The following is a 24154-nucleotide window of genomic DNA, read 5'->3' on the forward strand; positions in this document are numbered from 1 at the left end:
GATGCAGAAAAGCAGTCAGTGCCAGATGCTCCTCTCATCCTCCTTGTCCCAAGTACCGCAGAACTCAGAACCGCAGCCCCTCCTCCAGGCTGAGCTGCCCATGCAGAAGTCAGGGGGAGGCACCCAGAACTCTCCATGGCAAAGGATGGGCTGGGCCTTGGCTGTGGAGTAATCTTGTTATATCCTGTGGAGAAAGGCTCTGACATCCGGACCTCCTCAGTCAAAAGCCCAGGAGGACAGCCAGCTGGAGGGGCCCAGGAACACAGCAGCCAAAGCTCCAGGGAACCTGGAATGAATGAGGGGCTACAGTCCTGACTTGACTTTCTCTCCCCTCCCCCCACACTGATTCCCGCAGTCTCTACCACACATGTCCAGAAAAAGAGGGGGGTACTGTTTCTGTAATTTTCTGTCTAGCTGTGAATATCAACCTCCCCTGGGGTCCCTTGGCTTAGATAAATCAGCCTGCATTTCAAAGGAAGTTTCACCATACACTAAGGAATAATAAAATGGAAACCACAAGAATCACACAAACAGCACACCTACACCTCACACATCTCCTACCTTTGAATACCTCTCCTCCTCATCTCCCCCTCCTCAGCCATGAACCTTCTGGGAGAAGAATGAGGAATTAGTTTAGGCACAGGGGTTCTTGGAGCACCTTCCACTATCACCACACTGAAGCCAGTTAGTCACTTCCTCATAGTACCTTTGAGGGAAGGAAGAACCTAGATTGTTGGGGCAGAGCCCGTACCCCATGCCAGAAAAATGTATCTGTAGGGAAAACCAGGGTGTTTAGAGAACCTAGAACCTTTCACCCTTACCTCTTGCTTGCCTGTCTCTAGTAGAACTGATCACACTTTATTACCCAGTGACGATCTGCTTTCCTCTCTCTCCTCCGTTAGACCATGTGTATAATTCAGTGTCACATTTCTGCCAGTGCCCAGCTGAGGGCTCAAGCCATATAGTAGCTAACAATTATTGTTATGTACTAAATCCTGTGCTAAACCCCTTTCAAGAATTCTCTCACTTCATTCTCAAGACAACCCTATGCGATAAATACTGTCATGAGCCCCATTTTAGAGATGAGAAAAATGGGTCGTGGAGAGATGAAGTAACTGGTCCAAGAGCATAGAGTGCCAACGTGCTATACCTCTTCCCTTGTTGAATAAGTGAATGAGTGACTAACTGCATTACGCTTTTTTTCCCAGGGAAGTGGACAGATCCCAGGGTTCTTCAGAGACAGATGGGTAGGCAAGCTCCACACTGATGATATCAAGTTCCATTCTTTCTGCACCACCCAGCATTATACCATCCTGGGCAGACAAGGAGAGACAGGATGGCCTGTGTTGTGTGGACTGTTGTCTCAGGCTACAGACAGCAAAGATCTCTGTATGCTGCCTGTGATGCTGTGATACAATAACCAGCTCCTGGCCAGAAGTCCTAAAACCTTTGTAATTTCCTAAGCAGTGAGGGTACCGGGGCATCTTTTGTTCTAATATTTGGTCTTTGACCCATTTCTGACACAGAGCTCCTAAATCCCTTGGAATTTCATGGGTGATCAACCACACTTTTTGTCCTAATGAGGCAACTCTTGGTGGGCTCCTGGATGGCTTCAGGATGGGGCTGTCACCAGTAACACCAAGCCTTGGTGAGAAGCTTGGAACACTCAGCCCCACTTTCCACCCTCCAGGTAGGAGTTACGGGAGACACCGAGTTAACAATCGATCATGTCTATGTGATAAAGAAAACAGTAGAGGGTAATGAGTTTATGTTGTGGGGTAGGGAGCTGATCTAACCTACAGAGTGAAAACAGGCTACTCCTGAGGAAGGAGCATCTGAGCTTGGATTTGAAGGATAAGTAGGAGTTAACTAGGCGATGATGAGAGCATGGGCTAAGAGCATGCCAGACAAAGGACTATCAGGTGCAAAGGTCCTGAGGCTGACGGGAACAAGGAAGTTTGAGGAACTGAAAAGTCACTAGGAGGGCTGGAATGCATGGGGGTGGGCACAATAAAGGGGTGGGGAGGATAAGTAGGCGGGGGCAAATACTGCTGCACCTAGAGACCAAACTAAGAATTTGGGCCTTTATGGAAAATAATTGAATGATTTTAAACAGAAAATTCCCTAATAATTTTGTCCCCTTTAAATAGGTCTCTGGTTACATGAACAATAGACCAATTAGCAGGCCTGTACTAGTCCAGGGTAAAGAATGACAGTGGCTGGGCTGCATTCAGTGGCAGCAGAGACTAACAAAGCCAGAGAGATATGAATAAATAAGGTATAAATAAATATGGCTGATGGCTCTATTGCTGAACTCCCGCATTCACTTAACAAATGCTTGATGCCCAGGTTCAAATCCCAGCCTAAGCCCTAAACCTGTCTGGGCATCAGCGGGCAAGGCCTAAAAACGCAGCAGCTCTCAGCTAACGTGGAGACAGCTGCACGGTCAGTTCTTCAGAAAAGAAGCCCTCTGCTCGGCCCCTACCGTCAGAACCCTCCCGCATATAAGTAGGCTCACACTCCTGTCCCCTGCCTGAACCAGTGCGGGCTTCCCAAACTTGCCTCCAGGGAAATGAAAGGGTTAAGTTTCCGGCGCCACTTTGGGCAGTTAACTTGGGAAGTTTACTTTGGGGAGTTTCTTTGGACGCTATCAGACCGAGAGACAGTTGAGGACGGTTTCGGCCCCGCCTCTGGCTCCCTGGTCCCTCTGTGCCGCCGGGACCCAGGAAGAATAGGCACAGGTAAGCTGTACGTGGAAGCGAAGCGCACACCACGGGCGCCGCAGGGGGCTGGGCAAGAGGGCGGAGCGGACCTCTGTGACGCACGGGACCGTGCGGCTCGGGAGGACGCTGCGCCTGCGCCAGAACGTCTGTCTCACTCCCGGAAGTGGAAGGTCTACACGAAGAGTGCCGCTGGGTCTAGGTGCCCGAAGGCAGAAGCGCTCGCGGAGCTCGCTCGTCGGCCCCCGATCGCCATGTCGGCCTTCGAGACAAACCCCTTCGCGGACCCAGTGGACATAAACCCGTTCCAGGTAGAGGCTCCAACTCACAGCTTTCTCTCTAGGGCCAAAGGCCGCCACCCGGGCCGCTTTCGCCAGAGCCGGGAGACGTGGCGTAGGAGAGAGGGGCTCACTGTCCAATGGGAGAGCGGGCTCTGAGGGCTGGCCTATTGTAGCGTCTGGAGGGCGGGACTAGCAACAGGTGGAACTGGAGGGGCGGGGTGCTGTAGCCTGGGAAGCAGGCGAAGCCCTTCTGACGGGACACTGCTGAAGACATGGACTGGAGCAGACTGGAGACCCCCTTAGCGTCAGGGAGAGAAGTGACTTCACCTGAGGGGAAAATGTGGCTACCACATGCCGCAGTCTTGGCTTGAGTGCCGTTAGGAGAGGGAGTGACGACGGCAGCATAATGAGGTGGAAGCCTCCAGTGGGATGGAGAAATGTGGAAAATCCCAGGACTACCTCCCACCCCCCACCCCCGACAGCCAAATTAGCGTATAAGATATAGGAGAGCCCCCTGAGATTTGTCAGGAAAGGAAGGCTGGGAGAGGGTGAGAAGCTGAAATAGGGCCTTGATATGAATTTCAAACCTTGGCCATTGGGCCTGGTTTGAACTGGTTTGGGCTGAATAGAAGAGCCCAGGTTAGGGAGGGAGGAGAAGTGAGGGGGCTCTGAGGGCCTTGAAGCACAGGGAATGTTGGTCTGAGGGACCCGTGTGTGGTGGCAGGGTGGTTGAAATGCGCTGACCTATGAGCTGGCCTGACCTTTTCAACAAACGATGGAGGAAGAAACAAGTCTTCCTACTTAAAGCCAAAACCTTTCTGCCTTTGAACTAAGAGCACAGGGGTATTCTTTTTCCATGATGAGGGCTGGGTCTCCTGTTAGCGTCAAGTTCCTATGGCTCTTTATTTTACTTTATTTTATTTACTTATTTTTGAGAAGCTTTCTGTTATAGCATTATTATTTTCAATTAAAAAAATGTTTTATTAGTGTCAGGTGTACAAAACAATGTAATAGACATTTATACGCCTGCCCCATGCAACTACCCCTCTGACATCTTGTTTTGTGTCTGCTCACAACCAGTTCTAGGAAAGCTTGCTTGTGCTGACTGTGATTTATGAGCCCTGAGGTTTCTGCTTTGTCAGGATGTCACCCGGCGGCGCATTAACTTATCCTGCTTGTACTCGGGTCATTGGCAGCTTCAGAGTTTCCTGCAAGTGGAAGGGAAGTCTTTGGAGGGGTCCTTCCTGCAACTCACAGCATGAGCTTTCCCCCCCTTGAATCCCTTCAAGGGTCAAAGCCAAGACAAAGGAGACTAGAACAAAATTATTATACACTGTCAGGAGAGTGAAAATTTTATGCTTCTTTCTTGTTCTCAAGGTGACTTAGACAATGGCAGCCCTCAAGGCAGATTTTGGTAGCTTGTTCTTTGTAACGTCACAGAATTCCGGACATTCCTCTTGTCACTTAATGCTTCTTGACAGAATCTTTGCCAGGACCTTGTCTCTTAGGTAACGCACTCATCTCTATTAGTTGAGTAAAGAAAGACTATTTGCATTTTTTTTCTGCTAGTGTCTTCTGGTAATTGTTCTGCTTTAATTACAAAACTGCTATATAATACTGGAGTTTGAGCTGTATTAAGGATCTAGTAGCCTTTTGGTGTGTATGTGCTGTGTAGTCATTTGCTTTTTTTTTTTATTCTGTCAGAATCAGAAATAAAATGTCTACTGCGATCTGACAGAGGCAGTCAGCTGTCCAAAGATGCAGAGAGCTTGTTCCCAGTGCTAGCAGTGGGCAAAATAATTGGCCTGTGTTGGTCCTGTATTAATAGCAGCTTGAAAGTCTTAAACCACATCTTCAAACCCAGAAATGATTGTGCAAACTGTGGTAGCAGTAACTTCTGCATTCAACCGTCCATCAGCCAGACCCCAGATACGGCAGGACAGGAAGCAGCTGTGGTCCTGCGAAGAGCAACATCTGGTAGGGGATCCTGTGTGGCGAGGAGAGAGCTGGCTGGCTGCTGTTCTCCACCTCCTTACCCTGGGCTGGGCTGTTCCTTTTGGCACACAGTTGTGTGGGGAGAAGGAGCTTTGGAAGTCAGGCCCCAGGCTCCTTCTCCTGGAGAGCTGCCCTCCCTCTCCTTGTGATGGTAGTGTCTGCTTCCCTGACTGCCAGGGCTGGAACATTGGGAGGGTGGCTGGGTGCGAGCCCAGCTTCATTTACCCAGGGTGTTGGCACAGAGCTCAGGAGAGAGGTGATAGGCTCAGACACTGTCACACTTAGCCAGCCTTCAGAGCAGAGTCCCTTTTTCCATTACTTGGTGATGGGTTATGAAAATCTGCTAGGTGTTCAGAGTCCATGGGGGACTGTCAGAGCTGGGAACATCCTCAGAAATCCATCGCAGCCCCTTCACATTAGGGATGAGAAAACCAAGAACCCAGTGAAGTTGGGACATGCCAGAGTCACCAGCTAATTCGCAGCAGTAAGGGCCCCAGACCTGGGTCTCGTTGCCAGGACAGTGTTGTTTTAAAGGTTTTTGAAGTTCAGATATTGGTCTTACACGGCCTTGGAGTTATTTAGGCCAGCTAAGGACAGGCTGTGACATCATCACCACGGTCACCATTGAAATGAGAGAATTGGTAGGGGTGAAAGTAACAATTAGGATTAGCGAAGCTATTTCCCCCATTATGTGGGGCCGGAATAATACAGACTGTATTGGGCTTTTTAAGACGGTACTTTGAAGCAGCGTATCTTCTGAGGGATACCAGCCCTGAAAGATGCCCAGGGTTCTGCGCTCAAGTAAGTTGGGGAATCTCTGCTTACTCCATTTTACCTGAAGATTGACAAGGCTTGTTAGTTTGTTAAAGGCTCTGAGGAATCCTACAGTAAAGACATTTACTCAACTTTATTTGACCCGGCATTTCTCAAACTTATTCAACCATGGAATCCTTTTTCTGGTAACTCGCAATGTCCCGCGAATCTCTCGTGCCACTTTAAGTTGACTTCCTTACCCATGTTCTTTACCCACCCCCAGCCCGCACTGTGGGTGTGGGCTTCTTACCTGTTCCTTGCCTACAGGTATAACTGGGATTACTAGAAAACTTCCTGCAAAGTGAGAGCCCTGAAAGGAAAGTTGTCACAGGAGTGCAGCAGAAGTTTTACCAAATATGTAGGAGGAAGCAGGAAACTGCAAGCCAAGTGTTGCCGACTGATTTCACAACCTCCACTGGCACTCCCTAGTCCCTGTGTTAATGATGGTGCGTCTGCTTGGTGCCCTCTGCGTGTGCGGGTCCTGCTTTGGACTGATTCCAGTGTGTCTGCTCCCAAGTCTTCCTGTCCGGTCCTGTAACGAAGAGGTGGAGGGCTAAAGGCAGGCATTTGATTTTTCAGCTGCACGCTAACAAGCAGGTCACCAGGCAAAGCCCAGGGCTGCTTTCCCCTCGGCATTTCTGCCAGATTCCCCCCGGCGTCCGGCGCCCGATGCCCGCATTGATCTCCTGGAGGGGGCTGGACCAGCTGCTGGTGCTGAACAGAGAAAGCCTTTCCGGCTTTGTGGGTGCCAGATCACACAATATCGCTTTCACACATTGCCTCCCTGCAGTTAAAAGATAATCTCAGTGGTGTGGCTGCTTCCCAAGGATTTAAAACATTTCTCTCCTGTGGGAGGAGAAAGTGGTGGCAGAAACGTGACTTGGGTGTGAATGAAGGGACATGAGGCTCTGTGCACAGACATCGAGGGCTTTGCCACTTCCCAGAGAGGATGGGCTCCAGTTTCACTGTAACTGGGAATTCTCAAAACCACCAGTGGACCTGGTAGAGCTTTCCTCTGGAACAGGAGCACTGTCTCAAGAATTTTGAAAATGGCAAGGCTCGTATTGTGTAGCCAACTGTAGACAGCTGCCCGGGTGCGCTGTCTCCTGCCTTTCTGGTCGGTGCTCAGAGCCAGGCTGGGTATTAGCGCTTGGCCAGAGACAGCTGAACTTTGACTCTGTGCTTGTGTTAAGACTAATTCCGTGTGCAGAGGAAAGGTAACGTTTGCGCAGGACAAACAAAGGGTAGCTGTCACTTGTTCAGAGACGAGTGCTGTGTGCACATTAGCAAACGCGTACCTGTCCGGCAGTGCTCCTTTGAGGTGCTGACACATTTCTGCTCATCCCTGAGACCCTGCTGCCCTGAGGGTCCGTGCCGGACACCCAGGTAAATGGGCACATGGCCTGCCAGAGCTTCTGATCTGGCAGGAGAGCAAGAGCTCACTGACCGTGACAGCACCACGGGTATGACAGGGCAGGCAAACTTGCCAAAGGGATCGGAAGAGGAAGGGCAGACTCCTGTGGTAGAAAAGGCTCGGGCCGAGAGCACAAAGCCTGGCGGATGGAAACAGGGTATTTCAGGTCAAGGAGCACCAAGAACCAAAGGCCACTCACGTGCGTCACCCCCACGGCCCCCACACCTCCTCACTCGCCTGGAGCCATGGGCCTGCGGTCGTCCACTGCTTGTGAGACACACACACGTTTGGCCGTCCTTTCTTGAAATTCTCTCCATCCTTGGCCTCTAACTCTGGTAACTCTCACCTCCTCCGCCTGTTTTCACTTTCTGTCTCATGTATTTAGGGGTGTCCTGGAGTTCTGTCCTTGGTTTTGTATACGTCTCTGAGTAATTTCTTCCACTGACATGGCTTCAGAATAGTATTCACATAACAATGATCCCGGTCTAGAACTCTAGCCCTCACCTCTCTCCTGAGCTTCAAACCAGTATTCGGCTGTCACCTGGCCATTTCCTACCGTTGCAACCAGGTATATTCCATAGGTATCTCCAGTCCAACCCAGTACCTTCTTGGGTCCTCTTCCCTGCTCCCACACACCCACTCCTGAAAAACCTGTTCTTCTTCTCCCATCATTACTTCTCTTGCTCATTGGTGGCCCTGTTCCCCCATCACCCAAGCTAGCAAGCTGTCACTCAACTTCCTTTCCCTTCCCTACCCCCCCCCCCCCGCCCTGCAGTAGCACCATACCCTGACCAATACAGAGAGTGGCCGAGCCTGTGGCATCTACCTGAGCAGGGTCCCTGGAGTCCGTCCCCTTTGTCCATCCCCAGCTGCCCTGCCGTAGTTCAGTCCTCACTGTCACCCTGTGGACTGTCGCGTCCCTGCCAGTCTTCCTAGTATCCTTCTCCCCGTGTGGCGTGCTCTTGCTACTGGAGGAGACGGTCACAGCACTCCCTGCTCACAATCTCGGGTTCTCCATCCATGGCCCACAGGCCAAAGTCCCAACTCCTGCATTCTGGCCCGATGCTTCAGGCTGGTACCCTGCTGCTCCTGGCTCCACACCCCACTGCCCAGCCCCCAGAATCTTCTCCCATTCTTTGGGCACATGCATGCTGTTTTTATTTATTTAAAATTTATTGGAGTGACAATGGTTAGTAAACTGACACAGATTTCAAGTGTACAATTCTGTAATACATCATCTACACAGAGGGTACCAAAAAAATGTATACACACTTTAAGAAAGGAAAAAACTATTAAAATTGTAGTAATATATACCGATAACAAAAGATGAATACAAGTCACGTTTGACTTCTGCAATTACAGGAGGTGCTCAAAGTGGTTACCATCAGCGTCCAGACACTTCTGATGAAGGCGACCTACTGCTTGAACAGAGTGACCAAAGTGTCCACTTGTACACATTTTTTGGCATCCCTGGTTGATATCATATTGTGTGTTCACCACCCAGAGTCAGTTCTCCTTCCATCACCATATATTTGACCCCAGTTACCTTCTTCTGCCACCTCCTTCCCATGCAAGCTGTTGTTAAAGATGCCGTGTGTTTGCAAACAGTTTTTGCCTCCCACTTTAGTGCGTGCTAAGTCCTTCAGCCTCTTAAGGTCCACTTAGATGCCACCGCACTGAAGCCTTCCCTGACTCCCCCAGAGAGCCTCGTCCCTGCGTCCCTCTGTCTGTGCCCCCACCTTTACAGCACTGACCACATGCTGTCTCCGCCGCCCCGGCCTCTGTTTCCTGCTCTGCGCTGTTTGCTTCTTGAGGCCAAGAACCAATGCTTGTCCTTGGTGCTCTCGCCCTGTGCTTGGTGTGTAATGGGTTGTATAAGGAGGTGGCAGGTGGCTCCGTGTGACTGCGGATGGGCTGTGCGGACAGCAGTGCGTGCAGCAGGTGGTGCAGGGCCCAGAGGCCAGGCCAGGCAGCTGAGGCTGCTTTCTGGGTGCTTCTGTGCCATGCAGGGAGGGCCCCGAGAGGGCCCTTGCTCATTGGTGGGGACTCAAGCTCTTTTTTAAAAGTATGTGTGTTTTTAAAGTAAAAATAACATAATCACATTATAGAAAATTTGGAAAACTAAATAAATCAGTCATGTTTCTACCAGTTTTTGTAACCATTTTATTTTGATGTGTTTTCCTGCCAGTCTCTTTTCATGTGAGTGCTTTTGACAAAAGAAAAAAAAAATGTATTCATGTAACAAAGCGTTTTCTGTGTTGCTGCTCTGTGTTCATAGCTGTGATTTTTAATGGCTGTTGAGGCCATTGAGGAAGCAACAAAACATACTGTGCTTACTGTCAGTGGCTATTTAAGTCATCTTCTGCTTTTTCTCCTGTTGCAAATATTGGTGCAATGAATATCTTGCATATACAGCTTTTTACATGTTTTTGATATATTTCCTGAGGACGGATTCTCAGGTTCTGGGGCAGAGACTGCCAAGGTTGGCTGTGACGCTGTGTGCTTGGGACCCTGCCAGCCTGTCTGGGGATGCTTGTCCTTCTTCTGTGACACACAGCCTCCAAAGCAAATAGGACTTCACAGTTGTTCCAAAGTATTGGTCACTCTACGCCTCCCAGAGAGAACGGCTGAGTTTTCTTAGTCCATGAGGTACTTATTTAATGTGTTTATTTGGAGCCTGAAATAAACCCCACACTGGGAGCTTGGGTGGAGTGTAGGGTGGGAAAGCAAGGAAAAGTCACAGAGCTCGAGCACAGCCAGGACCTGTGAGACGCAGGGGAAGAGATTGCCAAACCAGTGAAAACAAGTGTGTTTGTCAAGGCCCCCTCTCCCACAGAGCTCTGGCCCAACTCTGCGGGGGGCGGCCCTCACACCCTGTGACGAGGAAGTGTTCCCCTGCCCCTGGGCTGTGGTGGGCCTTCCTCCCCTGCTCTTGAAGCCTCTCCTCCCTGCCTGTTCTCACTCCGCCTGCCCTGCCTCTCCTTCTGAGTGCCAGGTCTCAGCTCCTGATCGCTCGCAGACTCTGGAAGGGCAGGAGCTGCGCCCTGTTCATCTTGGTGTGTCCATCGCACTGTGACTGTTCACGGAATGAAAAGAACTGAGTGCAGCAGCTTTTTGTTATAAATTTAGTACAAGGCCTTCGCCAGTCTGAGGCCTTTGACACCGAGGGGGTTTTAGGTTACTTCTTTGTAAGTGAAACTTAGTTCTTACCATCCTTTTAAATAACTGCTTGACCCACTTATGAGTCAGCTGATGCTTGGGGAGTGGGAAGGATTGCTGCTGTTGATTGTATCTGTGACTGAGGGTCCTCATTCAGGCCAGCCGGGGTGAGCCCCAGTGGGCAGACTGTGTGTGTCCTGCCGAGGGTGTTCCCCAGGACTTCTCTGAGGCCCAGGGATAAAGAAATGAGCAGAAGCAGTTGTCTCAGCCACTCCTGGGGCCCTTGTCAAGTCCTTCCGGAGTGGAGTTCGTCCATTCAGCCACACATGATGGAGCACCTTCCATCTGTGGGCCATGTCTCTGGCTGTGGGGTACACTGCTGACCCAGGCAGACCTGGGCTTTTCCCTCTCACTCAGGTTTGCCACTGTGTCTTCAGAGACAGAGTTGGATTCAGATTCGGGCTCAGTCGGTACCCCTGAGATCCTGGATGAGCTGCTTCCCCTCCAGACCGGCGCTTTCTCCAGCTGCAAACGACAAATACTCCCCCTCCCAGGGTGGTGGAATGGGAGGAGGGTTCCGGCTGAGCCGCAGGACACAAATTGATTTGATGACTGTTTTCTCCGTTCTCCCAAGGAGGGACTGTAAGGAGGACAGTGTTAGATGCACAGCGGGGAGAAGTCCAGTCACTGCAAACAGGATGCCTTAGGGCAGTGAGGCTCTATCCTCTCAAGGAACCAGCTTGAGAAAGGCTGCTAGATCCTTCTTTTCCGATGGCTTGGCACAGTGGCCAGTTCTGGGGTGACTAGAAGTTCATAGTAGCTTCCTGGTGTGGGGAGCCTGGCACACGGTAGACACTCAGTAAATGTCAGCTCCCTTCCTCAGTTCTCCTCCTCCTTCCTTCTCTCCCTCCCTCCTTTCCTCCCTCTCCCAGGCCTCAGCTTCTCTTGAAACCACCCACATCTTTCGGAAAGAGCCCAGGTCTCCTCAGGTGGGAAGTCCCCGTGTCTCCCAGAGTGTTCCAGGCTCCTCTTCCCAAGCAAGGTGCTCTGGGCCCTCGGGCTGCCGCTGCGGTGCCGGTGCCCTACTCTGTGCGCCCTGGCGTTGGGCAGTGCCTCCAAGAGAAGGCAGAGGAGCCCTCCGGCCTGCAGCGTTTATCCTCGGATGTAGTCTGAGCTGCGGCTCTGCAAGCGCTTCCCTGAGCGCAGGGTATGAACCGGGCGCAGAAGCGCCTGGCTGCAGCATTTACAGCCTGTTTGTAAAGGTGGGATTTGTTCATGGTGAGCCTGTGTCTTCAAGAGTTTGGAAAAAGGAGGAGGGATCCATGTGGACAGGGTAGTCGGCGCCCTGCCCCCAGAGTCCTCTTCTGGCTGACCTTGGTAAAGGAAGTGACACCTCTTCATGGGCCTGGAGGTGCCTGTTAAGCATGTGTATGCCAGCTCCTGAAACTGCCACCAGAGCTGCCTTCCGTCCTGTGTGCTGTGGCGAGTCTGGCTGGAGTAACCAGTTCCTCGGATGGTGGGTCTCATGTCAGTGACTTCAGCTCCCTCACTCTGCTGTGGCTTCGTGTCTGCTCAGTCGAAAAGGGGAACAGACACTGAGCCCAAATCTTTCTTGCAGGAAGCTAGCCCACTCATTCCAGGAGAAATCTGCTAGTCGTTCCCTCAAAACATAACCTCAAGGCCAGTTCCTCCATCTCCAAGTATTCTCCTGAACCTACCTCGTCACTTTGTCCAAGTTGCAGGAGCCACCAGGCAGGGATGGTGTCCAGCAAAAAGGACATAGCTACACTGCTTCTTTGCAGAGGAGAGTGGGTGGGGGTACAGAGCGTGAGGCCCAACCAGAGACAAGGAGTGAGTTGGTGGGTGTGCCCAGCTCTGAGCTAGGCTCTGGGGCCGGTCAGACAGTCTTACCCTCTAGGAACTGGTGGCCCAGCTGGGAAAATGAGAGTTGATACATGTGAAAAGGTTAGAGAACATACTCAACCTGACCCTGAGCCCTAGAAATGTTTAGACTAGGGAGCCAGCTCCTATCTTGAGACCCAGGACCAGTATTGCATACCCCCACAGAACCCCCTCAGTAGGAAAATTGAGGGTGTTCTCTGGGGGCCTGTCTAATGTTAATGCTGTGATTAAGAATGCGGCCTGTGGAGGCTTCCTGGTGGAGGTGAGGCTCGGCCAGAAGGATAGGAGCTTCTGGGTGAGTAGTGAGACATGGGGGTGGGAGGGTGAGGTGTGCAGATGGGAGCCTGCAACAGGCCTTGGCAGAGTGCAGTGGCTGTCTGCCCACCCTCACAACAGCTGTTTCCCCCAGAGCCCAAGCATCGTTGTTGAGCTGAGCCCGGAGCTGGACCTGAGCCCCATACCTGTTATGTATGGGGCAGGGCAGGTGATAGAGCTCTGCTGGGTGAGGGCAGGCTGCAGACAGCCTGGCTGGAACCGTCAGGGTGAAAGGGGTGGCAGGGAGCCCTGTGCAGGCTCTGGCCAGGGATGGGAAAGGAGAGATTCAACACTTAGGAAAAGGCTGTGTTCTCAGGACATTTTTGCATTTTTTCAAAAGAATCCAGATAAAAACAACGAAAATCATTTTTCCGGGTTTTTATCTGCACCCTTCACATCACTTTATTCCTAGCAAGTCTGCCTGGTTTAATCAAATCAGCACAGGCAGCCAGCAGTATGTTTTTGTTCCAGAACCTTCAGCTGTCCTTTAAAAACTAAGAGGAATAAAGGCTTTCTGTAAAATAATAAATACAACTGTATAGAAAGGTTATAAAGGGAAAAGTCGCCACCCCGTTCACCACCCCGCCCCCGCCCCAACCCCTACTACCTGGAAGTAAATACTATGAACCGAGTGAACCTATAAAGGGCACTGACAGCAGCATGTGTGGTGTCACTTCCCAGGCCTCAGAGGGTAAAGCTTGCGTTGTATCTTATGGGCAGTCATCTGGGCTGAAACCCAGCCCCTTTCCAGAAAAGGGACAGGGGTTGCAACTCTGTGTGGCTGGGCGGGCCGTGCATAGGAGCCTTCAGGAAAGGCTGCTCGGGGCCCCAGGAAGGACTTTCACCAGCCTCGCTTCAGCCCCGTGTCTCTGGGTTTGCCTGTTGGCCCTGAGCTGGTGACATTTCTCCGTCTCATCAACGTTCTCTCTTCTCCTCACGCCTAATGGCTCTTTTTCACCTTCTCAGGATCCCTCTGTGACCCAGCTGACCAATGCCCCACAAGGTGGCCTGGCTGAATTCAACCCCTTCTCAGAGGTTGGTGAGCATGCCCCCTTTCCCGGGTTCTTTCCACCCCCCCCACCCCACCCCCACCCCCGGTTCAAGCCGTTGTTCTCAGCCTAGTTGTGTAGGACACAGCTCCCTGGCCCCTGCTGGTATTATGAGCCTTGCGCTCCCCCGGCTGAGGCAGCCGGTCGCTGGTTATCGATCAACGGCCAGCCACTCATGGCAGCACACGGCAGCACACGGTAGCCCTCAGCAGCACACGGCAGCACACGGTAGCCCACAGCAGCCCTCGGTAGCCCGCGGCAGCCCACAGCAGCACACGGCAGCCCACGGCAGCCAGGAGACAATAACGTGAACTTGTGGGTGGGGAAAGATGAGGAAGTCAGGAATTCTCCCCTTGGGGTCCACGATCTGGGCCCCTCCCTGAAAAGGGTGGGTAGGGCAGTGCCAGGTGCTCTGGGGCCAGAAAGGCCAGGGGTGCTGGGTCAGGCATCACACCGCCAAGCCAGAGGCTTTCGGCTGAGAAGCTGCCGTGGGAAGCCCAGAGGGAGTGCAGGGGCATCACTCAGCCTGCTGTGGGTTTGCCCCCGTGTGGCTAATGAGTGCAGTCCACTCACCTCGCTCCTTTGATCCGTCCCACGCAGGCAAATGCAGCCACAACGGTTCCTGTCACCCAGGTCCCGGGGCCCTCCCAGCCAGCAGTTCTCCAGCCCTCGGTGGAACCAACCCAGCCAACACCGCAGGTACTGTTGACAGAGGTCCCTTTTGTCTCTTCTTCCCAGAAATGAAAGCACCCAGATCAGTAGCTGAGTCCCGAGATTGGAGGGTGGGCAGAGGGCCTTCACCCCTGGCTCCCTTTCAAGGGCCCTCTTGATAATCTCTTTGGGGTCGTCACTCACACGTTGAGGGTCTGCTTGCGCATACCCTCACCCCACACCCCACTGTCAGCACAAAACAAGCCCTACTCACCAGGCTGGCTCCCAGGTGTCTTCAGACAGAACAGTGCCCTGGCCGTGCCATTCCACATCCTCCCTGGGCTTTTGGTTTGTTCTCTTACTCAGGGCCCAGGATCTTTCTGGGTTTTTAAAACTCATTTATTCCTGCCTTCCTTTGTTCTGTCACCAAACACTGACTCTTGTCTGCTTGGCGCCCAGCTCTCCACCTGCTGCCTCACTGCCCTGCCTTACGCTCCTCGCCGCCCTGGTGAGCATGACCCACAGTGAGTTGTGTGTTGCAGCTCCTGCTTAGACAGGCCAGCAAGTTCCTGCCCGCCAGGTTTCTGGCGGTGAGCGAGCTCTCAGAAAGGCAGATGCTACTAGGAGGAGAGAGTATTCTCAGAGACAGCTACATGCGAAAGCTTCCAAAGGTAGGCAGTGCAGTGAGCACGGCGCCCGAGCCTGCCCAAGCTGGGCTCTGGGCCCCGGGGGCCCCCAGCTGCTCCTGCTGTCTGGCCGGTTCAGTCTGGAAGTGCTGCCCTGCCTAGGTGCCTGGGTCCCATCCATGGCCCCAGAATCTTGCAAGACAAGGCCTAGAGTCAAGGGCGTCTTTTTTGTCCAACTGGGTGGTGTGGTGGTGGGTTGTAGGGTCTTGGGTCCTGCTCAACTAAAGTCAGACTTGGGGAGAAGAGACTGAACACCCTCAGTGTGGTCGATTCTGGTCCTGCTACTACCCCAGTGCCCAGAATTTTCCTCTTGAAGGCAGCCTTAACTTTTTATTTTTTATTTTTATTGGGGACTATTGGGGAACAGTGTGTTTCTCCAGGGCCCATCAGCTCCAAGTCATTGTCCTTCAATCTAGTTGTGGAGGGCGCAGCTCAGCTCCAAGCCCAGTTGCCGTTTTCAATCTTACTTGCAGGGGGCGCAGCCCACCATCTCATGCGGGAATTGAACCTTGTTGTTAAGAGCTCGCGCTCTAACCAACTGAGCCATCCGGCCTCCCCGCCTTAGCTATTTGAGCACTCCTTTTGGAGAGAGAGAGAGAGAGAGAGAGAGAGAGAGAGAGAGAGAGAGAGAGAGAGAGAGAATGAGAGAGAGAGAGAGAGAGAGAGAGAGAGAGAGAATGAGAGAGAGAGAGAATGAGAATGAAAGAGAGAGGAGAGAGAGGAAACACACATATGTATGTACACATATGCCGGGCTTGTCATTCAGTGAGATGACCAGTTTGATATTTGCTCCCTGAAAAGGACTTTAGACTTCGGAGGAACTGGGCCCCCCAGCTGCACTTCCCAGGAGGAGCAGAGCCGTGGGCTAGAACTCCAGGCCCAGCTCTGCTCAGCCTCACATACAGGCCCCTGGCTGCCTCAGTCAGAGGCCCTGCTCTGCCTGGGGAGGGTATAGTGCTTGGACTCTGCACGCCATGGAAGCCAGGCAGAGCAGGCCCAAGCCTAAGGGGCCCTCCTGGGCTGCAGCCGGTCACAGTGCAGGGGGACCTCGGGGCAGCTCCTGGCAGCACAGCAGGGGAAGGGCCTTAACTAGAGATCCCCCAATGCCTCGCTTCCCCCCTCGCTGCTAGCACGCTGGCACTGTTCCGCTTTATACACATCTCCGCCAGGCTTCTCAAATGAGGCTTTGGTCCCTGGGTCCCTGGCTACGGGGCAGTCTCTTCTGAGACCTCTTACTCATTGATATCACCTCGAAGTCACTGTACCTGAACTTGGCCTGGACTCCAGTACAGGGAATGGTTCTCCTGTCTCACTTCAGGACGAAGGGGAGAGGAGAGCCCAGGTAATGGCGAGGGCCAGAGGTGCTGAGGGCCAGGCCTCTCTGTGGTGGTCTCAGGCACCTACAACGCAGGGCCTGGGACTGCCCGCTTGGCTCTCCCTGCGTGGGGCACGTCCCTCACTAGCCCTCTGTCTCTCGGGTCCGGTTGCTCCCATGTCTCCTTTTTGCTCCAGGCTGTGGCCTCTGCGGCCCAGGCAAGCCTGCTCCGGCAGCAGGAAGAACTGGACAGGAAGGCAGCCGAGCTGGAACGCAAGGAGCGGGAGCTACAGAACACTGTGGCCAGCCTACATGGTAAGGGAGGCCGGCGGGCCCTGGGCAGCAGGCCTGGGTGGACAGTGCCCTCGCCTGCTTGTTCCTGGGGCAGCCTCACCTTTGCGGAGCTCTCGGTCATCTCAGAATGGTGCTGGGCCTGGCGAGAGCGGCAGGGTGGGAGTGCAGGCCTGCACTGTGATACTCGTAGGTGTGGCTTATTTCTGCGCTCCTTCCCGGCCCTAAAATTCTTTGATCCAGCAGGGGCACTGGCCCTCGGTTCCTTGCTTATGGGCTGTTGTTGATAAAAATAATCACTTAGGCTGTTTAGCTCTATTTCCCAGTGCATTTGGGGTCCATTGTTCTTGGAGTGAGCTTGTGGGCGTGTGTCCCATCCCACTCATACCCATGGAGACCCTGTGCCCTGCTTGCTGGTGCCCCTCCGGGAGCCCTGGGAGCCCATAGCTGGGCGGTGTGTGCCCCCTGCCGGCTGCTGCTAAAGTGGGCCTCATCTCGTCCTGTCTTTCCACACAGTGAGAGAGAACAACTGGCCGCCCCTCCCCTTTTGGTGCCCTGTCAAGCCCTGCTTCTATCAGGACTTCTCCACAGAGATCCCGGCCGACTACCAGCGGATATGCAAGATGCTCTACTATCTTTGGATGTGTGAGTCGGCTCCTGCCCCTCTGAGCTCAAGGAGGAGGTGGCGTGTGTCCCGAGAACCCCCTCTATGCTCTGGCTGCTCCTCCCTGGCAGATTGCAACCTTCCTCAGGGCTGGCCGGGCTGTGGGAAACGTGGCCCTCCCATCTGCTCCCTGTCCTGGGAGCCTTCCCTCAAGGGCTAGTCCAGACAACGGGTCAAGTGGGTGGGATTAGCCGGAGGGTGCGAGCCTGTTGCACAGAGGCGTCCCCTCAGACCCCTGGGCTCCTAGGAGTGAGGCAGAGACCCCTTGTCGCACCCCCGGGCCACCCCAGGAAAAGACTTCATTCCCCACAGATCAGCCCTTGGGTCCACACCACCTCCACCGCCACCCGTCGAATCCTGGGCTGTCCCCTTACTTCTTAGGAGCTGGTTTGGTCCCAGAAAAGCAGGAATGGGAGCTACCCCTGGGAGGCCTCTACTCCTGCTGCAGCCTGCCCTTCTCATGGACCTCACCTCCTCTCCGGTCTGGTGGCCATGTCGGGGGCCCTTCAGCCACCTTGGCTGCAGCCCATGTGTCTCTGCCCCTCCGCAGTGCACTCAGTGACTCTGTTCCTGAACCTGCTTGCCTGCCTGGCCTGGTTCCTAGTCGACAGCAGCAAGGGAGTGGACTTTGGCCTCTCGATCCTGTGGTTTGTGATCTTCACCCCTTGTGCCTTCCTTTGTTGGTACCGACCCATCTATAAGGCCTTCAGGTGAGTGGGGCTGGGGCGAGGGGGTAGTGTATGGCTGCCCTCCCAGGTAGCTGGGCAAGGGCCAGGAGCCCCGGGGCCCGTCCCAGCCAGAGCAGAAGAGAATGATGGGAAATTCCCTTCCAGCCCCACCCACAGTCTGAGCAGGCAGGGATTGGAGTCCTTCCCCTTTGTTGTAGCTGAGGTCTGCTCTGGGCACTGTCCTTGGACCAGGCCAGGAGACCTAGGGAGGAGAACAGGAGCCTTACTAGTCCTCCCACTGGGCCCGATCTGTCTGGTGCAGGATTTCAGCCCCTGGGAAGAGGGAGGGGACTTGCCAGCTCCCTTCTGAGGCTCTAGGGTGTGTCTCTGCTAGAGCCGGACTCAGATATCCTCTCAGTGACTCACTCTGTGCTCACCTACACCCCTCCCCGCCCTCCCTAGTTCCTCCGGAGCATCTCTGAGTGCCAATATTTGACCGATTGCCCTAGAATATACTGTGGACATTAATGGATCCGCTTCACAGACGCCTAGGGCTTTTGGGATTGTTCCTCAGAGCTGACGTTTTCCGTGCTAAGAGTCCAGCAGGCCCCAGGAATAGGGGGCAGGGCGGTGGCTGAACCCCCATCCCATGCACTGAGCAGGCAGGACCTGAACTCTGACTGTATTCCAGCCCTCAAGGTCATGGAGACGGAGGTACTCCAGACACCAGTGTTGTCTAGTGTTTTCTCCCCAAACACCCTTTCTGCCACCCAGGTGTACAGTTTTGTTGTCAGAGGTTTATTCTTTTAGCTTAGATTTTTTTCCCTGTTAGGAAATGCAAATACTCCAGGAGATGGACTGTTAAGCTCTTTATATTGTCCCTTTGGGGAAGCAACCTTGTTAGTTCTTTGAGGAAGGGTCAAGCACTGACCCCTCGATGGGAAGGCAGCGAAAGGCAGGCCCTTTTTGGTTATAGTCAGGGGTGTCTGTGTCTGTAGACACAGTGTGGCTGGGCCCCTGGAGCTGTCTTCTCTCCCTCCTCTATCCTGGCTCCTAGGGAGGAGAAATGGCAGATGAAGTGAGGAATGCTGAGGAGTCAGTCCTAAGCCCTCCTGTGACTCCTGATTTCCCCTCTCTCCACAGGTCCGACAACTCTTTCAGCTTCTTCGTGTTCTTCTTTGTATTTTTTTGTCAAATAGGGATCTATATTATCCAGTTGATCGGCATCCCTAACTTGGGGGACAGGTGAGACCTGGGGCAGTACAGAGGGAACTGTGTTTTGGAGACGAGGTTCAGCCCCTCACCCTATTTCACAGCCCCAGAGAGCCCGCACCGATGATCCCGCCTGCACCACGGTGGGGAGAGTGGTGGCTGGGCCAGCGTGGATCTGCCTGCGGGCCCCTCTCCAGTTCTTCACTGGTGGCCAGCCACTCACTGTCTTGCCTGCCCTTCACTTTCTGGGGTGTTGTGGGTGAACTTGGCGTGAGTCCTCAGGCTGCCTTTTCTTCTGCCACGCCCTCCTAGAGGCTGGTGTCCTTTCCACATGTCCCAGACAAGCCCTTGGGTTTGAGTGACTGCTGATGGAAGCCTGGTCTTTGCAGATCCTGAGCTGTGACTTTTTCCAGAGGTCCTGTAACCTCTTCTGGGTGGGCTCCTCTGCCTGCTCTCTGAGCATATGGTTGGTTTGAGTTTCCTGGGTGCTGTAGGCCTCCGCTCAGAATTAGTCTCAAAAAGAAAAGCTGATGGCTAATGTTTTCCTTTCTGCCTCAGTGCCCAGGAAACATTATATTTGGCTAAAAGCCTGAGGCTGGAAGGGGTGCACTGTTTTGGTCCCCTTCCTCCAGAGGAGCTGGCAGGTCCTGAGCAGTGGGGAAGGGGCTGATTCACCTGGAAGTCCGAGCAGGGCAAGCTGCCCTCCCCCTACCCCTCTTACTTCTGTGTTGTCTCTAATCTGGCCCCCTTTCTCTTTGTCTGAAGACCCAATTTCATTGCTCTGTACCCTCAGTGAGGTCCTGGTAGAAAGGCTGTGATTAATAACTGCTGTTTGCACCTTGGACTCAGGGAGTCCCGAGGCTTGCTTTCTGGTCCTGGCTCCACCCCTCACAGCCTCTGTGGCCTCCAGCCTCCCAATGCCTTTCTCATCTCTCTTCCTAACACCCACGGTGGGGCGGATATAATCGCTCCCCCCTTTTCTTATTGATTATAAAATATACGTAACATAAAATTTACCATTTTATTTACCACTTAAACCATTTTATTTTATTTTTGTGTGTGTTTTTTTTTTTTTTTTAAGGAGGGCGCAGCTCACAGTGGCCCATGCGGGGATCGAACCGGCAACCTTGGTGCTACCAGCACCATGCTCTAACCAACTGAGCTAAGCGGCCACCCCAAAAACCATTTTAGAGTATACAGTTCAGTGCATTTAGTACCTTCACAGTGCTGTGCAGTCACCACCTCTGTCTTGTTCCAGGACATTTTCCCCACCCCAAAGGGAAACTCCACACCCATTAACAGTGCCTCTGCATTCCCTCCTTCTCTGAGTCCTTCGCAACTACTAAACTGCTTTCGGTCTCTCTGGATTTGCCTGTTGTGGACATTTCATATAAATGGAGTCATAGCATGTGGCTTGTTGTGTCTGGCTTCTTTCACACAGCACGGTCCATGTTGTAGCATGGATCAGTACCTCATTCCTTTTTACGGCAGAATGTTCCATCGTTTGGGTAAACTGCATCTTGTTCATCCACCCAGCAGTTCATAGGGATTTGGGTTGTTTTACCTTTTTGCTGTTGTGAATAGTGCTGCTACAAACATCTCTGTACAAGTTTGTAGTACCTGTTTTCAGTTCTTTTGGATTTTTGTATCTAGGAGTGGAATTGCTGGGTCACATGGCAGTTCTGTGTCTAATTTACTGAGGAACTGCCAGTTGTTTCCCGTAGTGGCCACTTTACATGCCCAATAGCAATGTATAAGAGTTTCTCTACGTCCTTGCCAACACTTGTTATTTTTTTCTTTTTTCTCTTATTGTCAACCTACAGGTGTTACATCTCATGGGTTTTGACTGGCATTTCCTGATTGTTCATCTTTTATGTGTGTGTTAGTCATTTGTGTATCTTATTTGGAGAAATATCTGTTGAAGGCCTTTGCTAATTCAGTAATTGGATTCTCTTTTTGTTGTTGAGTTCTTCAGATATTCCGGATACTAGCTTTTTATCAGATATGTAATTTACAGTTTCTTTTTTTAAAATTCTGTGTTATTCTTTCAATCTTGATAGTATCCTTTGATGTACAAAAGTTTTTAATTTTGATGAAGTCCCACTTATCTTTTTCTTTTGTTGCTTGTGCTTTGGGTGTCATATTTAAGAACCATTGCCAAATCCAAGGTCATGAAGAGTTAGCTCTGTTTTTTCCTAAGTTTTATAGTGTGAGTTGTTACTAACTTGTTGATCTGTTTTGAGTTAATTTTTGTGTATGGTTGAAGTAAGGCTCCAGCTTAACTGTTCTGTGTGTGGGTATCCCATTGTCCCAGCATCATCTGTTTCGGAGACCATCTTTCCCATTCACTGGTCTTGACCCTTGTGAACAGCAGTTGACGACAGATGTATGGGTTTGTTTCTGAACTCTTTAATTCTATGCCACTGATCTATATATGGTTGGCCTTATGCTAGTACCGCACTGTTTTCATATCTGTAGCTTTGCACCGTGTTTCCCCAAAAATAAGACCTGGCCGTGCCATCAGCTCTACTCCATCTTTTGGAGCAAATATTAATATAAGACCCGGTCTTAAGACCAGGTATAATATAATATAGTACCAGGTCTTATGTAAGAACCCATCTTATAATATAATAGAAGACCGGGTCTATATTAATTTTTGCTCCAAAAGACGCATTAGATGATGATGATGGTCTAGCTAGGTCTTATTTTCGGGGAAACACAGTAGGAAGTGTTTAAGTCCCGAAGTATGAGGATATTCCCTGGTATAAATGAGGAAAGGAAAGAGACATGACTGACGGAGGGGCTGTCCCTGGCCCCAGTGGGAGGCGCTGAGGTGACAGGATGAATGCAGTGGGTTGGCCAGTAGTTCTCCTTTCCAGAGGGTGGGCCCTCAAGGAGTGGGCAGCAGGCCTTCCAGCAGCAGGAAAAGGCCGTACCCAGTGCTACTCCTGACTCAGGGCAACAGCCACATCCTCCCTTCAGATGTCATGTGGCCCACAGATTCCCCAGGGGCAGTGGGGGGGCCCCTCGGCCTCTCACAGGCCAAAGGCTTCTGGCCCACAGAGCTGGGTGCTGCAGGGGGATGCGTGGGTGGTGGTCACACACAGCGGCGACCTGGAGGAAGCTCCCTGGGAACCCCTATGGCCCTCCCCCACATGCTCTGTCTGGCTTCCTGCTCCCTTTGCAGTGGTTGGATTGCAGCCCTGTCCACCCTGAGGCAGAACTTGGCTGTGTCGATCATCATGATGGTGGCGGCTGGCTTCTTCACCCTCTGCACCGCGCTCTCCCTCTTCCTCCTGAAGCGGGTGAGTGGTGGGTGCTGGGCCGCCAGCAAACAGAGGCAGCAGGCTCCTCTCCCCTGCCTTCACTGTGGGGGTGTTCATCGCTCCACAGAGGGGCCTCCTGGGTCCCCAGAGGCCAGCAGCTTTCTCCCCGGCACTGGGTGGGAAGCTCGGTGGGCTGGGACCGCTCTCACACAGCCTCTCGCCCCAGGTGCACTCCCTGTACCGCCGGACGGGGGCCAGCTTCCAGCAGGCCCAGCAGGAGTTTTCCCAGGGCATCTTCAGCAGCAGGACCTTCCGCAGCGCTGCCTCGTCTGCTGCCCAAGGAGCCTTCCAGGGGAATTAGTGCTGGCTGTCCTCCCTCTGCTCCGGCCTTGCCTCTAGCCTGCCTTCTGACCCGTACTTCCCATGGGTGCCTTACACAGTACGTGTGCCCAGCACGGACCAGGATGGGTTTGCTGTGGCTCTTCCTCCTCTCTCAGCAACCAGCTCTCCTTTTCACCCGAGGGAAGGAGAGGGAGGCACAGGGACTTTTTTACACAAAGGAAAAAAAGGTCTTTCCTTCTCTGGTGGTGGTTTGGTAGGATTCTTTGGTCTCTCTGGAAGCAGTGGCACTGAAGTTGTCTTTTCCCTACACTCACGCATGCACGTACGCACTTGGCTCACCGGCCGACCTGTGCCCACCCCAGCTAGCACTGTATTTCTGTCAGCACCCTGGGCCTCATGCCTCCCCCAGCAGCCTGGCCTGAACCCGGCTCCACAGACCCAGCCTGTGGCTTCCACAGCCCTGTCCTCTCTTCTTGCCCCTACTGGGTAACCTCCCAACGGCTCCCCTTTCAATGAGCTGCATCCGGGCTCTCTTCCCCAGATCACTCTGGACAGGTCTCTGTGCTTCCAGAGCATCTCGCCTGCTTCCCCAGCCTCTTTCCTGCCTGTGTTTTTCACAAACAGATGATAGCCCTTTCGGCCCCTTGTACCCTCCTGCTGTGGGCAGCACCCTGTGCCCTCTGGGGCTCTCCCTGAGCCCTTCCCTCTTTAGACTTACTGAATGTGCAATGGGGTTGGTTGGGATTTGGGGGTGGGGAAGGACAGAAGACGGCCTCGAGTTGTCGTGCCCAGCCTTTAGCAGTCTTCTAGGAGGGAGCTCTGACTGTTCCGGTGTGAGGTGTTTGGCTGGTTAGTTTTCCTCACCTCCTGGGGGACAGCCATACTCTGCCTTGGCCTCTGATTCCACCCACTCTGCACCTCAGCTCAGCAATATCTACTTTGTGTAACACTTTGGGAGGGCAGGCCCATCAGGCCAGAACTGCATCCCCGAGCTGGACTGATAAGCCGCCTTTTTGAGGGTTCCGGACTAATCCTCCAGGGGCCCCCATACCCCTTGTGGAGTCTAGGTCACCTGCCACTGGTCCTAGGTATGTCCCAAGAGGTGTGTCACTGATGGGCAACTAGGAGTCCATGGTTAACACCTGCACCCTGTCTTCCAGAGGGTGTAGGAGTGGGGGGGTGTCTGAGGGGACATCTCAAAAAAGCTGGCCAACCCAGTGGCTGCCCTCAGGCTGCCAGCCCACTCTGTCCCAGAGCCACTGAATGATAGGCAGTGACCAAGGTTTTACAGACTTCTTTCTGGAATGTTTTCTCCATGTACAGATGTATATGTTATGTCTCAATTTTGTGCTTAAATAAAAAGACATTTTCAGACAACACTGGTCCTCATGTCTGCTGGACTTGGGAGGAT

At 52.8% G+C, this 24154-nt stretch overlaps 1 protein-coding gene across 2 annotated transcripts; it reads left to right on the forward strand.

Moving 5' to 3' along the window:
* Positions 1 to 2852: 2852 nt before the first annotated feature.
* SCAMP2 (secretory carrier membrane protein 2) lies at positions 2853 to 24120 on the forward strand. Of its 2 annotated transcripts, XM_088796827.1 has the most exons (10): positions 2853 to 3031; positions 13566 to 13634; positions 14249 to 14347; positions 14842 to 14970; positions 16498 to 16615; positions 17108 to 17236; positions 17806 to 17965; positions 19067 to 19168; positions 22323 to 22440; positions 22628 to 23353. In XM_088796827.1, the coding sequence occupies exons 1-10, from the start codon at positions 2975 to 2977 to the stop codon at positions 22760 to 22762; spliced, it is 1116 nt and encodes a 371-aa protein (XP_088652953.1). In that variant the 5' UTR covers positions 2853 to 2974; the 3' UTR covers positions 22763 to 23353. The 2 variants fall into 2 exon arrangements, with proteins under 2 accessions (XP_088652953.1, XP_019606554.1); XM_019750995.3 differs by lacking the exon at positions 14842 to 14970 and having other exon boundaries at positions 2854 to 3031; positions 22628 to 24120.
* The last annotated feature ends 34 nt before the right edge of the window (positions 24121 to 24154 follow it).

This window comes from Rhinolophus sinicus, chromosome 3, assembly GCF_057876585.1.
Source record: "Rhinolophus sinicus isolate RSI-liver-muscle chromosome 3, RSI-T2T, whole genome shotgun sequence".
NCBI classification, from domain to species: domain Eukaryota; kingdom Metazoa; phylum Chordata; class Mammalia; order Chiroptera; family Rhinolophidae; genus Rhinolophus; species Rhinolophus sinicus.

What these genes read in the sequence shown, in the direction of transcription:
- SCAMP2 (XM_088796827.1), top strand. Translation starts at nt 2,975, where the DNA reads ATGTCGGCCTTCGAGACAAACCCCTTCGCGGACCCAGTGGACATAAAC. An exon ending in ACATGCGAAAGCTTCCAAAG is followed by an intron (nt 14,971 to 16,497) that starts GTAGGCAGTGCA and finishes TTTTTGCTCCAG; the next exon opens with GCTGTGGCCTCTGCGGCCCA. An exon ending in CACTGTGGCCAGCCTACATG is followed by an intron (nt 16,616 to 17,107) that starts GTAAGGGAGGCC and finishes CTTTCCACACAG; the next exon opens with TGAGAGAGAACAACTGGCCG.